The 16,322-nt window shown below is 40.0% G+C and overlaps 1 protein-coding gene across 2 annotated transcripts in view; it reads right to left on the bottom strand.

The window, feature by feature from the left end:
• Nucleotides 1-1,858: 1,858 nt before the first annotated feature.
• Nucleotides 1,859-16,322, bottom strand: part of GPN1 (GPN-loop GTPase 1) — a 39,695-nt gene continuing 25,231 nt past the window's right edge. For both annotated transcript variants that reach the window (XM_004377633.2, XM_023732446.1), the window contains exons 13-14: nucleotides 12,137-12,244; nucleotides 1,859-2,725 (exon numbers count right to left, since the gene is read on the bottom strand). In XM_004377633.2, the coding sequence (XP_004377690.1) occupies nucleotides 2,640-2,725; nucleotides 12,137-12,244 (194 nt within the window). In that variant the 3' untranslated portion in view covers nucleotides 1,859-2,639. The remainder of the gene's footprint in view (nucleotides 2,726-12,136; nucleotides 12,245-16,322) is intronic.

Genomic DNA, 16,322 nt, shown 5'->3' with positions numbered 1-16,322 from the left:
CAGTTTTTTTATTTAACTTGCTTCATTTTTGGTCCGAGTCATTGGGAATCCAGTAGTAATACCTAATAGGAAATAGCTAAACACTACACAACTTATTTGTAATTGCCTTTTTAAACTGTTCTGCCTGTGTTGTCTCATTAAATCAGGGGTCTGTGGTGACATAGCCTTGAGCTTATTCAGGCAGCCCTCTCCTTTCTCAATTTTCATCCACTTGTTTTCTTCTTCATTCTCTAGACTTATTCCATTTATCCTCATCCTGTTTGCCTTTTTCTTATTTCCACTGACTCAGACTGTTTCCTTTTTCGTATTTTCACAATGTACATTTCTTTGGTGTTTTTTTTCATTTTCTCCTTTGCAAATGACATAAATAGGACCTGTCTAAGCACAGGCTTGTGGTTAATGCATTTGTTGCTTCTGCTTGGCCATCAGAGGACAGCAGACCCTACCTCTGCCAGAGTTCTGCACACTGTGCCTGTACTACTAAATGGGCAGCCTTTAAAGGTTAACCATGTACCTTTCTACTTGACTGTTACTCATCTACCAGTGTCTGCCCTGCCTGGCATCTGATAGTCTCAGTATTGATTAAGTAAATGATGTCACACTCTAATAATTAGGAGTGAGTAGCTATTGTATGCTTTATGCCTTGGTAACAGATGTTGGCATGCTAAATACTGTTTAAGTTTGGTTTTCTGTTGCAGAATACAAGTCTTAATGAAACTTAGACTATTTTTTTAATAGAGCCCAAAAATCATGGCACAGCTTTTATTAGCATATGATTGAGTACCTTAAATGTTCCAGGCATTGAGAATATGAATTCAGTCACAATAAAATGAGGTTATACTTTCACCAATAATTTATAAATTTGCTAACTGTGCTATCTTACATAAGTCTTAGCACACTTATCTAAATATTCCTGTTCCAGTCTTAGCTTTATTTTCCCTTGTTTATTAGTGAAAGTGGCCACCAGGCAGTCAGTTTCCATAAAGTAGCCATCTGAGCATTTAATTTTTATTCATTTAGCAAACACTGAGTACCTATTATGTGCTAGCTCCTGTGCAAGGGATACAAAGATGATTAAGACTTGGCCCCTGCCCTTATGGCATTTCTGGCAGAGGGGAGTTAAGTATTCTTTAAGGAAGAAGTCTACAAAGGCACTAAGGAGAAAAACCGAATATGCTCAGGGTTTTGATTGATTTGACTGATTTTTCCAAATTGTTCAAATTTTTAAACCAGTAGTTACCACTAGGTATAAAATATTGAAATACTTCATGGTAGAATAGACTTTTATTGCTTTAGAATATTTAAATTAGAGAATAGGCACCAGCCGATGGAGATTAGGATACTTTGATGTCCAGAGTTTTAAAAGTCAGACAATGTGAGGAGCGGTACCTGAGGTTCACAAGGCCTGGAAGTATGCCATGGGCTGTGAGTTGGAGCAGTGGTTCTCAGATTTCACATGCACCAGGATCACCTGGAGGGCTTATTAAAACAGACTGCTGGGCCCCACAGCCAGAGTTTAACAGGTCTAGAGTGGGGCTTGGGAATCTGCATTTCTAATAAGTTCCTTGGTGATGCTGATGTTCCTGATGCAGGGACACACACTTTGAGAATCACTGAGCTGGAGTACAGATAAGGCAGGGATAGATTCTTGAGAGAAATACACTGTTTTAAGATACTGTGAAGAATGTGGAGGCAGGGCAGACCCTTAAACCACAGTTATTATGTATGGAATGTATACATGACCCAAATCCATGGCATTTGGGTAAATCAACATACTTTGCTTAGTTTAGTGCAAAATACAATATAGACAGGGCCTGGCTCTGTCCCTGGTTAATAAGTATATATACACACAGGAAACTTTACTAAACATCACCTCTTTATTGAAACAGGTTTGGGCATGTGGCTTTAATCTTCCCTGCTGAACCAGAAACGTGAATCTACTTGGGATGATATAATTTTCTAATCTGAAATCATGACAGACCAGCTTATAAAGATAAACTGAAAAACACTTATCCAAGTCACCATCAAAGGCAGGATTCTTACTCATTAATCATGGGTTTTGCCCACTTCCTTCAACAGACCTGGAGTCCTGTGATGAGCTACTCAGCTTGAGCCACATTTCATACCAACACTGACTGACTGCCAGCCTGGGCAAGCTTACATTTCCCCTCTCCCTTTCTCCTAACAGGAGGGGAATCCATAGTGTAGGTCTACGGCAAGGTGCTGGGAAAACAGAAGCTATAGATCCAGCCTAAAAGAGATTTGAAGGGGTCAACAACAGAGTAAATAAGTTCTCTCTCTCTCTCTCTCATTCATCCATCAGCAGCAAAAGTACTTGAGTTCTAAATAATAAAACTTGAAGTTTTCAGGCCTAAAGGGACATTGGCTTCAAAGAGCAGTCAGTATATCCTTCCAACGGGAAGGTTAAGAGGAATCAGCAACTACCTTCCAGGTCCAAGGGTCTTCTATGCCTGGTTTCATCTGATTCATGAGATTTCTCTAGTACAGGACCTCTACTACTCTGAAGAAAATTGTCCTTTACGGTAGCCCCCAGCCAGAGAGGTAAGGATAGTTCCTTCACACAGAGTTCCAAAATTTGGGACTTCCAGAAACAACTGAAGTTTCCTCAAGTCTCTCTCCTATTTGTTGCTTCTCTTCCAGTACTGTGCCATTGATTCTTGCATAAAATTCTGGAACGCTGGCTCTTCATGGCTTTCCTCTGTAACTGTAAGGAAAAAAGAAGGGCAATGCTTTGTAAATCTCCCCCATTAGACAGGTGGATTAGAGCTGCCATCACCTTCCTATCTAAGAAACAAAATGCTCCTAATAAGGAAATCTCTCTCAGAATCATGCTCTGTTTATCATGTTGCCCAAAATGTATAGTTTCTTTATCTGTAAGTGGGGAGAATACCTTCCTCAGAGAGTAGTTACAATGAAGCTCCAGTCCCAAGGTATTTTTATCCAAATGAAACATGTCCACAAAAAAGACATGATTGTGAATGCTTACAGCAGCTTTATTCACAATAGCTAAAATCTGGAAACTACTCAGATGTTCTTCTACCAGCGAACGGATAAACAAATTGTGGTACATCCACATAATGGAATATTACACAACAACAACAAAAACAGACCAAAAAAAAAAAAAAAAAACACCTACTGACGCATGCAACAACATGGATGGATCTCAAAAGCATTTTGTTCAGTGAAAAGTCGAATGCAAAAGGCTAAACACTGTGTGATTCTACTTATATGGCATTCTGGGAAAGACAATATGGCATTCTGGGAAAGGCAAGATTATAGGAACAGAAATCAGAACAGTGGTTGCCAGGGGCAAGGTGTGCAGAAAGAGGACTGACTAAAAAGGGGCATGAAGAGATGGTACAACATGGTGGAGTAGTCAGAAGCTTCACAGCATCTCTCTTATAACAAAGACCTGAGAAAACAAGTGAACCAGATAAAGATGACAACTTTGGAACCCTAAGCATCAAACACAAGGCTGAAGAATCACACCAAGCACGAAGAAGAAGAAGAGATAGCATAAAAACAGTGGACACAGAAAATTATGGATCACCAGTGCCCTGCTAGTTGAACCTGCACGGTGTGGTCATAATGAAACAAAGAAAGCATTCCCAGGTGAAACCCCCATCGCCTGGTACAGTCAAGCAGGAACAACTCTGCACTTACATCCAGAGCCAGGCAGGAGTGCTTCCCGCTCTGCAAAAGTTAAGTGCATGCACCCTACCCATAGCATCCACCCCAGCCCCCAGTGCTAGAGGCCCATGGGCCTGTGGGACACCCCCACACTCTACACCCATACCCCCTCCCCACATATGATCACAGTCCAGCGATAGCCACCACAGCCTTGCCCCCTAAGCCAGGAACCCACAGACTGGAGGAGCCTCCCACTTAACTCAGTGACTCGCACTGGGGGCCCACGGACCTGCAGCACCTCCTACTCCCTCGAGCCACCTGCACTAGGGGCCCAAGGGCCAGTGCTGCCTCCTATTCCCTCCAGCCACCTGCACCCAGGAACCTGAGGACAAACAGTGCCTCCCATTCCCTACAGCCACCTGTGCCAGGGCCGGCTGCAAAACCTCCCCCATGACATGCTCTAGCAGGCAGAGGCACGCCCTCCAACTGGGCACATGTGGACAGGTGACATCCCCCCTGCCACGCCCTCCGCATTGCATCCCCACTGCAGACAGAGGCTTGTGCCCACTCCAGACACCCCTGCACAGCCCTGACCACCCAGGAACATCAGTGAGAGTTTCCACACCACCCACCCGGTGACCGATGACCCAGGCACCCTTGCCCTGACTACCCCGCAATCGGCAGAGTGCACACAACACTCAATCCAGTGACCAGGGAGAATGCCCCCTGCACCCATGGCTACGTAACTGGCCAGACAGGTACATCACTGAACCAGAAACACCAGCTACATCATCAGCAGCCCCACAAGATCAGTGAACAGAGACCCACGCTCACAGACCCAGTCGCTGGCCCTACCCACCCGGAGAGAGGAGGTGTGAGTTTCAACGCAACTGTATTAGCTACCAGAGTAGCACACATATCCACCCTACTCGTATATATCAAAACAAAACAAAACAAAAATTCAGGATGCAGCAAACATACAATAAATAAATAACTTCTTGATGCCCCGGAGACAACAGACAGTATCAAATCACACAAAGAAACAGGACCAGCAAGTGACCAAAATAAAGAACCAGAAACCTCCCAGAGGAAGAAATGGCAATGGAACTACCTGATAAAGAATTAAAAAGACTAACCCTGGTGGCATAGTGATTAAGAGCTACAGCTGCTAACCAGAAAGTCAGCAGTTCAAATCCACCAGGTGTTCCTTGGAAACCCTTAGAGGCAGTTCTGCTCTGTCCTGTAATGTCACTATGAGTTGTAACTGACTCAATGGCAACGGATTTGGTTTGGTTTTGGAATGTACAGGTCAGAACTCTCCAAGAAAACCAGGAGAACATAGACAAAATTTAGCAAAACACTGACAAAGCAATAGAAGAATTCAGGAAAACAACAGAAGAACAAAATGACAAAATAAACAGACAATTAAAAACCATACAAAAACAGCAACTAGAAATCCAAAAGATTAACAATAAAATTTCAGAAATAGACAAGTCAATAGAAGGATATACAAGCAAGACAGAAACAGTGAATGACAGAATAAGTGAATCTGAAGATAAATCCCTTGACACCAATTTAAGGAAAAATCAAAAAAAAGAATGAAGAAAGCCTAAGAATTATGTGGAACACTATCAAGAGGAAAAATCTGTGTGTGATGGGAATTCCAGAACAGAGGGAGGCAATGGAAAACACAGAGTGAATTGTCGAAGATTTGCTGGCAGAAAATATCATGAAGGATGAGAAGAAAACCACCCAAGAACCTCAACGAACTCCATAGAGAACAGATGCTAAAAGAAAGTCACCAAAACAGCATAATCAACCTTGCCAAAACTAAAGACAAAGAATCCTGAGAGCAGTTCAGGAAAAGCAAAAAGTCACCTACAAAGAGGAACCAGTAAGAGTAAGCTCTGATGACTGGGCAGAAACCATGCAGACGAAAAGGCAATGGGATGCGATACAAAAGACCTTGGAAGAAAAAAACTGCCAACCAAGAATTATATATCCAGCAAAACTGTCTCTCAAATACGATGGCATAATTAGGACACTTCCAGATAAACAGAAATAAAAGGAATTTGTAAAAACAAGACCAACCTTACAAGAAATATTAAAGGGAGTCCTTCAGATAGAAAACAAACAACATCAGACAACAACATGAGATTAGGACATAGGACAGCATCAGCCTGACTGACACCAACTAAGATAAAAGAATTCTCAAAAATAAAACAAAGCTAAAAGACTGAAAACAGGGAACCAGAGATATCATTCAGTAAATGTGGACGTCAGAGAAAAAAAAAAAAAGAGGGAATAAATGGTGTAATTATAGAACTTTCATATGGAAAGGAATTCAAGGCGATATCAAGAAATAAAAGACTAGTTCACCCTTCAGTCAAAGATTAGACAGGCCCATAAAACAAAATGAGACTAAGTGGGCACACCAGCCCAGGGGCAAGGACGAGAAGGCAGCAGACGACAGGAAAGCTGGTACTGGGGAACGCAAGGTCAAGAAGGGGAGAGAGTTGACATGTCATGGGGTTGGCAACCAATATCACAAAACAGTATATGTATTAATTGTTTAATGAGAAACTAGTTTGCTCTCTAAACCTTCATCTAAAATACAGTTTAAAAATTTTTTTTAAAAAGAAATAAAAGACTGGTTTGAGCTTAGGAAGATAAAGCCAAATTTCAAGGTAACCACAAAGAAACTTAACAAATCTACTCATCAAAATAAAAAAGAAGAATAACATGAAGATTCAGTAAACATAAAACCAACAAAAATGAAAGAAATGAGAAGAAAATCCACAAACAAAAAGAACTCAGCACAGAAAATTAAGAAGAACAAAGAAACTGTCAATACCACAACAAAAAAAGCATAACAAAATGACACCAATAAATTCATACTTACTGATAATCACATTAAATATAAATGGTTTAAATGCAACAGTAAAGAGACAGAGCGGCAGAGTGTAAGAAAACATGAACCATCAATATGCTGTCTACAAGACACAGCTTAAGGACATAAACTCAAAGGATTGAAAAAAATATATCAAGCAAACAATAACCAAAAAATAGCAAGAGTGGCAATATTAATCTCTGATAAAACAGACTTTAGGGAAAAATCCTGAGCCCTAGTAGTGCTGTGGTTAGGCATTAGGCAGTTCGAATCCACCAATTGCTCCTTGGAAGCCCTATGGGGCAGTTCTACTCTGTCCTATAGAGTCACTATGAGTCGGAATCGACTCGATGGCAACGGGTTTGGTTTTTTGGCTTAAGGAAAAATCCACCATAAAAGATAAGGAAGGACACTGTATAATGATTAGAGTGTCAATCTACCAAGAGGACATAACCGTAATAAGTATACACACACCCAATGACAAAGCTCCAGGATACATAAAACAAACTCAAACAGCATTAAAAAGAGAAACAGCAGTTCCACAATAGTAGTAGGAGACTTCAACAATCACTTGTCGTGAAGGACAGAACATTTAGAAAGGAATTCAACAAAGATACAGAAGATCGAAATGCCACAATCAATCAACCTCATAGACATACACAGAACTCTCCACTAAACAGGAGCAACATATATATTATTTTCTAGTGCATATGGCACATTCTATAGAATAGACCACATTTTAGGTCACAAAGCAAGCCTTAACAAAATCCAAAACACTGAAATGATACAAAGCATATTCTCTGATCACAATGCCATAAAAGAAGAAATCAGTAACAGGAATAACAAGAAAAATAAATCAAATACATGGAAACTGAATAACACCTTGCTTAAAAACCACTGGGTAATAGAAGAAATCAAAGATGGAATCGAAACATTCCTAGAATCAAATGAGAATGAAAACACATCTTACCGAAGTCAAAACATTAACCCTGCCAACTCAAACAAATACAAGGAGAGCAGCGAAAGAAGCCCACAGTCATCAGAAGAAAGGAAATAAAGAATAGAAAAACAATAGAATCAACAAGACCAGAAGTTGGTTCTTTGAAAGGATCAACAAAACTAACAAACCATTGGCCAAACTGACAAAAGAAAAGCAAGAGAGGAAGCAAATAACCTGAATAAGAAATAAGATGGATGACATTATAACAGAACCAACTGAAATAAAAAGGATCATAACGGAATACTTTGAAAAGCTGTACTCCAACCAATTTGAAAACCTAGAGGAAATGGACAAATTTCTAGAAACACACTACCTACCTAAACTAACACAAACTGAGGTAGAAAAACTGAACAGACCCATAACAAAACAAGAGATAGAAGAGGTTAAAAAAATAAACTAAAACTACCAACACCAACAACAAAAAACCCTGGCCCAGACAGCTTCAATGGAGAATTTAACCAAATATTAAGAGTTCACACAAATACTACTCAAACTACTTCAGAGTACAGAAAAGGAATACTTCCAAATTCATTCTATGAAGCCAACATAACCCTGATACCAAAGTCAGGCAAAGATAACACAAAAAAAGAAAACTACAAATCAATATCCCTCACGAATACAGATGCCAAAATTCTCAACAAAATTCTAGCCAATAAAATTCAACAGCATATCAAAAAAATAATACATCACAACCAAGAGGGACTCATGCCAGGTAAGCATGGATGGTTCAACATTAAAAAATCAATCAACATAATCCACCACATAAATAAAACAAAAGAATCACATGATCACCTCAATCAACTCTGAAAAGGCATTTGATAAAGTCCAACACCCATTCCTGATAACAGCTCTCAGCAAAATAGGAATGGAAGAGAAATTCCTCAATATAATAAAGGGCATTTATACAAAGCCAACAGCCAACATTATTCTCATCTGAAATAACAGAGACTGAAAGCATTCCCCTTGAGAAAGGGAACAAGACAAGGATGCCCTTTATTATTACTCTTATTCAATATTGTGCTGAAAGTCCTAACTAGAGCAGTAAGTCAAGAAAAAGAAAGGGCATCCAAATTGGTAAAGAAGAAGTAAAATCATTCCTATTCACGGATGACATGGTCCTATATGGAGAAAACCCAAAGATTCCACAAGAAAGCCAGAGAAACTAATAGAAGGATTTAGCAAAGCAGCAGGATACAAGATCAACATACAAAAATCAGTTGGATTCCTCTACAGCAACAGAGAACTTCTAAAAGGAAATCAGGAAAACAACCACAAAAAGATAAAGTACTCAGGAATAAATCTAACCTGGGATGTAAAAGACCTATACAAAGAAAACTACAAAACACTACTTCAAGAAACCAAAAGAGACCTACATAAATGGAAAAACATATCATGCTCATGGATAGGAAGACTCAACATTGTGAAAATGTCAATCCTACCCAGAGCCATCTACAGATATAACGCAATCCCACTCCGAATTCCAAAAGCATTCTTTACGAGATGGAAAAACTAATCACCAACTTTATATGGAAAGGAAAGAGGCCTTGGATAAGTAAAGCATTACTGAAGAAGAAGAACAAAGTTGGAGGCCTCATACTACCTGATCTTAGAACCTACTATACAGCCACAGTAGCAGCCTGGTACTGGTACAACAACAGACACATAGACCCATGGACCAGAATTGAGAACCCAGATGTAAATCCATCCATCTATGGACAGCAAAATAGGGACAACACTAGGGGCCCTAATATATGGCATAAACAGAATACCAAACATAACTAAAAATGCACAAACAGCAGAAGATGAACTAGATACACAGGACCTCCTAAAAATTAAACACTTATGCATATCAAAAGACTTCTCCAAAAAGTAAAAAGAGAACTTACAGACTGGGAAAAAAAATTTGGCTATGACATATCCAACAAGGGTCTAATCTCAAAAATTTATAGAAAACTTCAACGTCTCAACAACAAAAAGACAAACAATCCATTAAAAAATGGGCAAAGGATATGAACAGACACTTCACCAAAGAAGACATTCAGACAGCTAACAAACACATGAAGAAATGCTCGCCATCATGAGCCATTAGAGAGATGCAAATCAAAACTACAAACGAGATACCATTTCACCCTGACATTACTGGCACTCATCAAAAAAACAGAACATAATAAATGCTGGGGAGATTGGAACTTTTATACACTGCTGGTGGGAATGTACAATGGTACAACCACTGTGGAAAATGGTATGGCGCTTCATTAAGAAGCTAGAAATAGAAATACCATATGATCCAGCAATCCTACTCCTAAGTATATACCTTAAAGAAATCAGAGCTGTGACATGAATAGACATATGCACACCCATGTTCACTGCAGCATTATTCACAGTAGCAAAAAGACAGAAACAACCTAAGTGCCCATCAACAGATGAATGGATTAACAAACTGTGGTACATACACACAATGGAATACCATGCAACGATAAAGAATAATGACTAATCTGCAAAACACCTCACAAAGTGGCTGAATTTGGAGGACATTATGCTGAGTGAAATAAGTCAATCACAAAAGGACAAATATTGTATGAGACCACTATTATAAAGAAACAATAAAAGCTTTACACACAGAAAATAAATAAATAAAACATTATTTAATGGTTACCAGTGATGGGAGGGGGAAGGAGGGAAAATTACCAAATAGAGAGCGGGGAGGAAAAAAAAAACCCTAAACCTGTTGCCATCGAGTTGATTCTGACTCAGAAGACATGTGTTAATGAAAGGCAATACAGAATATGGGGGAAGTCAGCAAAATATGACCAAGGCATGGGAGGACATGAGAGGAACGAAAAGAACAAAGGGTAACAACGGTAATTACTATAGCACAGACAATCCTGCAACAATAGTATTAACATACAATAATTTATGAATGGGTAGATAGGTATGCCAAGAGGTGTGGGAGGGTGTAAGGGAGCACACCCACCCACAGATATAGGTTTGGTAGTGGATATTTCTATATACATATACATGTAGGTGCTGCTTATATATTAATAGAGACACTAGAGCACACAGAGGCCACAGTTAGGGCAACTTCTTAGACATAACCAAACATCTCGAGGGACGAAGTTCCTAGTCTTGATGGCAAAGGATCATAGACTCGGGGGACACCTACGTCAATTGGCACAACACAGTTCATACAGACAAAGTTCTGCATCTTTTGTGAGTAGCGTCTAGGGTCTTAAAAGCTTGTGAGCAGCCATCTAAGATATAATTATTGGTGTCTTACCGTCTGGAGCAAAGGTGAGTGAAGGAAACCAAAGACTTAAGGGAGCAATTAGTCCAAAGGACTAATGGACCACAAACCGCAGCCTACATGACCCCAAAACCAGAAGAACTAGATGGTACCTGGCTAGCACTACTGACCGATCTGACTGGGATCAAAACAGAAGGTCCTGGACAGAGGGGGAGAAAAACTGTAGAACAAAAAATCAAATTCACAAAAAAGACCAGACTTACTGGTCTGACAGAGACTGGAGGAACCCCCGAGACTATGGTCCTAAGACACCCTTCTGACCTGGAACTGAAGCCATTCCCAGAGACCACCTTTCAGCCAAACCACAGACAGGCCCATAAAATAAACAATAATACCCGAGAGGAACATTCTCCTTAGAACAATCAATTATACGAGACCAAAAGGGCAACACTGCCCAAAAGCAAAGATGAGAAGGCAGGAAAGGGTAGAAAATCAGGATGAAAGGAAATGGGGAACCTAGGACGGAAATGGGGAGAGTGCTGACACATTGTGGGGTATGCAACCAATGTCATGGAACGTTTTATGTACAAACTATCAAATGGGAAACTAATTTTCTCTGTAAACTTTCACCTAATGTACAATAAAACAGAAGAAAAGAAACAGTAACCAAAAAAATGAATAAAAAAGGGCATGAGGGAAATTTCAGGATGACAGAAATGTTCTATACCTTGACTGGGGTGGTGGTTATATGACTATATTTTTTGAAACTCATTGAATTATATACTTTAAAGGGGTGAATTTTACTGTTTGTAAATTATACCTCAATAAATCTGATTAAATGAGGCAAATTTACATGTTAGCACTCAGCACACAGCAGTAAGGAGAGGTTTGCCCCTGGTCCTAATTAGGACCTAAATCCTGGGTTGTTTCAAGAAATAGATTCTGCTCACAGCCCATAAAACTAAGCCAAGGAGAGCACTTCTGGGTATCCAGAGCCAATCTATCCTCAGTGTTAGTTACAGTCCTGACTATTTTAGACCTCCTTATGTATTCTTAAAACAATAACCACCACAAACAAAACTCCTGGATTTCTCAAACTGAGTTAGGTCCTAAAAATGAGAAGACACAAGACCAGTAAAAGGCCTGTAATCAGCTCAATATTAATCACTCACTAGGAAGGCTGGGAACACTCAGTATATAAAACTCCTTGCTGGTGCTGTATCCTTTACCATCTCCTCTCTCGCTTTTACTGACTAAGTTTAAGGTTTCCTCCCAGGAAGAAGCTCCTGAGCAAACAATTCGAGATAAGCAGCTGATTCTGTTTTCATGAGTCACCTCAGCCTCCTCTCACCTCTGTGGTCAATATCATCAGTATCACTGTCTACTTCCTCATCCTCTTCATCCAAGGTTCCTCGGGTCAGGATCAAGTCAGAAGGGTCCAGCACAGGAGATAAGCTGTCTAGAGAAAACACACCTGTCAGTGGCATGTCATGAATATGTGACTCCTCAAAAAGGTGATTTTATATCAGTAAGTAACTACAATTATAGATCGGCAGGATGAAAGTGGCTGTGATAAATATAAATGCAGGATCTTAACTCTTTGAAGTGTATTGTTAATACCACTTAACATTTCTATAGTACTTTATAGCTCACAAAGTGTTTTCAAGATCCAGTAACCCAAGGAGCCCCACTTTTAAAATGAGGAAAATAATCCTCAAGTAGCTTGTCTTAGTGGCAGTGTCATTCTTTTTTACTAGCTCACAGCTAGAAGAGGCTATGAGTTTTCCTATCAGGACTAGAGACATCTGAGTAGACCCAGTGTGCTGGCTAAGAGTAAAAGTGTGAGTGCTAAGAAGCTTCCAGATGGAAACTTATGGTCAGAGAGGGTCTGAAGAAAAAACAGGGTGAAATGATCTAGAGTGGAGGAGCCAGGGTATTCAACAAAAGGAAGGAGGGGGAAAAATGGAAAACAGAATAAACTAGTAGAGGTAAAATTCCCTACTCAGGGAAAATGAGTAAGGGCCGAGCTCCAATAATCAGATGAAAGTCTAATCCAGTAATTCCTGGGCAGAGGATTTAGCCTGAGGGGGTCGAGAACCTAAACTCTATGAGAACCTAAAACTATGCCAAGTATTCTAAAGCCGTAGGAGGAACATAAACCAAAAAAACAAACCATTTGCTGTCAAGTCCATTCCAACTCATGAAAACCCCATGTGTGCAGAACAGAAGTGCTCTTCATAGGATTTTCAAGACTGTGACCTTTCAGAAGCAGATCACCAGGCCTTTCTTCCAAGGTGCCTCTGCGTGAGTTTGAACTGCCAACCTTTCTATTAGTAGTTGAGCATTTAACTGTTTTTGCCACTTAGGGACTCCTTGGGAGTAACATGACCACTCTCTATTCAGGAGCCTAAGAAGTTCGAGAGAACTCAAGGGGGAGTAAGGGTGGCCCAAGGCCACAACCTCAAGGGGCACAAATCTCAAGGGGCTCCCTGTGGCTCTGAAAAAGGATGAAAACAGGTATGCTGACAGTCGGTGTTTCACTGTGTGCCCAACTATGAATTGGGCCGGTCAAATAATTTTTCCTCAAAAAATTCACTGCAATTCCCCCAACCTTTAGTAGAGGGGCAGGTCAGCAGATTATCTGAGTGCAGTGGACTTTCTGTGACAGATTTAACATCTGCCATTTCACATATTCATGAGTGATTCCGAAGGACCATGGCACATAGAAATGTATGTTGCTGAGGTGTGTAACAAGGATGGCATGGGTGAGTTTACTTAACTGGTAAACCCAGACAGTTCCCAACATCTCCTTCTCCAAGTCTTTTGTGGTTCTCTACTAGACATATAACAAAAACGTTCATAAATATAAACTTCACTCCTTTAAGAAATATGTCTGAGAAAAAAAATGCTAGTGTTGCTGATGAGAAGCAAAAACCAAAGTAACATCCAATTTGGTTGCAGGACTCCACTGAGCTGCAAGAGACATGCACCACTCATCTGAGGGCAGGCCATCAATATGCATGTGGAGATGGGTAGATGGGGTTGTATTTAAATATGAGCACCAACCTAGAAAACCCTGGAAAATCAATGATAAAACCAATAAAAATTCAAGCAATAAAAAAATTCAATAAATTAGCAGGATAAAAAGATTTACCATACCAAAATCAAAAGGCTTCATATACACAAACATAACCAGTTAGAGGATATAATGACTCAGAAAATCCTATTTTCAACATTAACAAAGATCCTTGGAATAAATTTAACAAAAAATGTGCAAATGAGTAAAACTTAAAAACACTCCTGAAAGACATAAAAGTAAACCTGAACAAATATAAAGACACTGCTTGTTCTTGGATGGGAAGACTCAACATCATAGAGATGTCAGTTCTCCCTAAGTTAATTAATGAATATAATACAATCCCAATAAAAGTTAACAAAACTTTTTTTTAAGTAGCTAGATAAATTGATACTAAAGTTCGCATGGAAAAATAAATATGTAAGAATAGCCAGGGGAACACCAAAATGAAAAATATGAGAACTAGCCCTGCCAGATATTAAAGCCTCTACATAATTAAAACAGTGTGGTACAGGCACATAAATTTTATTTCAGTGGAATAAAACAGAAAGTCCAGAAATATACCCAAGTACACAGAGAATTTTAGCATATGATAAAGGTAGCATTTCAAATTACTGGGGCAAAGGTGGGCTTTTTAATAAGTAGTGCAGGTACAACTACTTACGAAAAAGGTAAAATAGGTCTATATCTCACACCATACCCAGGAATAAACCCTAAATGGATCAGGGATCCAAATGTAGAAAAGGAAACCATACAAGTACTACAATAAAACATGAGTGTATTCTTTAAAACAGGGGCGGGTAAAGGCCTTCTAACCATAACTCAAAGCCCAGATGCAATAAGAGAAAATAAATACATTTGACTACATCAAAACAAAACAAAATAAAAACTTCTGTATGGCAAAATAACACCATAAACAAAATCAAAGGACAAAGACAAGCAGGGAAGAAATATTTGCAACAAATATCACAGAAAAATGGTAATATCCCTACTATAATTAACAAATACTAAAAATAAAAAAACAACCACCAAAAAAACAAAAAAACTAATCAGTGAAAATTTCAGAATTTAAAAGATATGTATACAATCTCAAAGCATCACCCCACAAAATATTACAAAGGGGAAATAACAAATTCACGATGAAAAAACTTTACAGATATTCTACTCTGTCCTATAGGGTCGCTATGAGTCGGCATCTACTCAGCGTCAACGGGTAAAGACAACCGAATGTAATGCAGAGCCAGGATTTTCTCCTGTTACAAAAGGCAACTAGCTACATCTAAATAAGATCAATACATTAGACAACAGTATGTGTCAATGTTAATTTCCTGATATCTGATAACTGCACTGAGGTTACATAAAATAATGTCCTTGTTTTTAGGAAACACACCCTGAAGTATTCAACGGTAAAGATGCGTCATGTTAACGTTCTCTTAAATGATTCAGAAAACAGTAATACACGTTTGTCCAAAAAAAAAAAAAATCCAAATCCACTGCTGTAGAGTTAATTCCGACTCACAGTGACCCTATATGTATGTAATACACAAATACTTCCGTAAAAATGGCGTGGGGGCAGTGTCTGACCTCCTCTAACTTCACAAGAGGGAAGGAGAATCAAGATCAACAGCCCAAGGCTGATTCCTATGAGGCAGAGGTCAGACATGCCTCCTCTCTCCACCATCTTTACCAATCCTGACATCAACCATCACTCCCACGGCACTACCTCTTTGCTGGGTTCAGTAATTCATTGCAATGGCCACCATGAACTCAAAGACAATACTCACGATTACGGGGTTTATTAAGGAAGTAACAGGTTACAATTCAGGTTTAGGAACGCTCAGGATACAGTTTTTTCATCAGGACAGCCTCTTCTCAGCCATACCCACCAGCAGGATTCTCCCTGGCCCCTTAGCCTGGCCTCTACCTGGCTCGGGCAAGTGTTACAAAGCTCCCTTAGCTTGCCAATAAGTGCCCAGAAGTATTCTACTCCACCAGTAAGCCTCAGCCGGAAGGTGCTCAGCTCTAGCTCCCTGGGTCAGTACACCCAACTCCACCAAGTGCCCAGAGGCACCCTACTCTGCCAGCAAGCCTCCTGCCCACAGGCACTCAGCTTCCTCACTCCGTAGGCCAGGCCATCTCCTCCTGCCAGTCTCGTGGTTCTGATGCCACCATTTCTCTGCCACCACTTCTCACCATCTTCAGTGTTAACAGTGCACTCTGTCTCTCGGTCTCCTGGTTCCAGGAGCCTCCCAGCGCAGGGATCCCGGATCCAAAGAATGTGCTCCACTCTGGGCACCTCTCCGGTGGTGGTGGTAAGATCTCCTCCCCTCCTCTGGGATGGCTCATTTTAAGCCTAGTGGAATGGCAAAACCAACCAATCCCCTTGGTGGGCCACAATTGCCTTATTTGCACAGTCTTACCCAATCACTTGAGTGGGAGTTACAAGACCATGGAGAGAAAG

This window comes from Trichechus manatus, unplaced genomic scaffold (assembly GCF_000243295.1).
Source record: "Trichechus manatus latirostris isolate Lorelei unplaced genomic scaffold, TriManLat1.0 scaffold00052, whole genome shotgun sequence".
In the NCBI taxonomy this organism is placed as follows: domain Eukaryota; kingdom Metazoa; phylum Chordata; class Mammalia; order Sirenia; family Trichechidae; genus Trichechus; species Trichechus manatus.
This window is presented reverse-complemented; position numbering and strand designations above follow the sequence as displayed.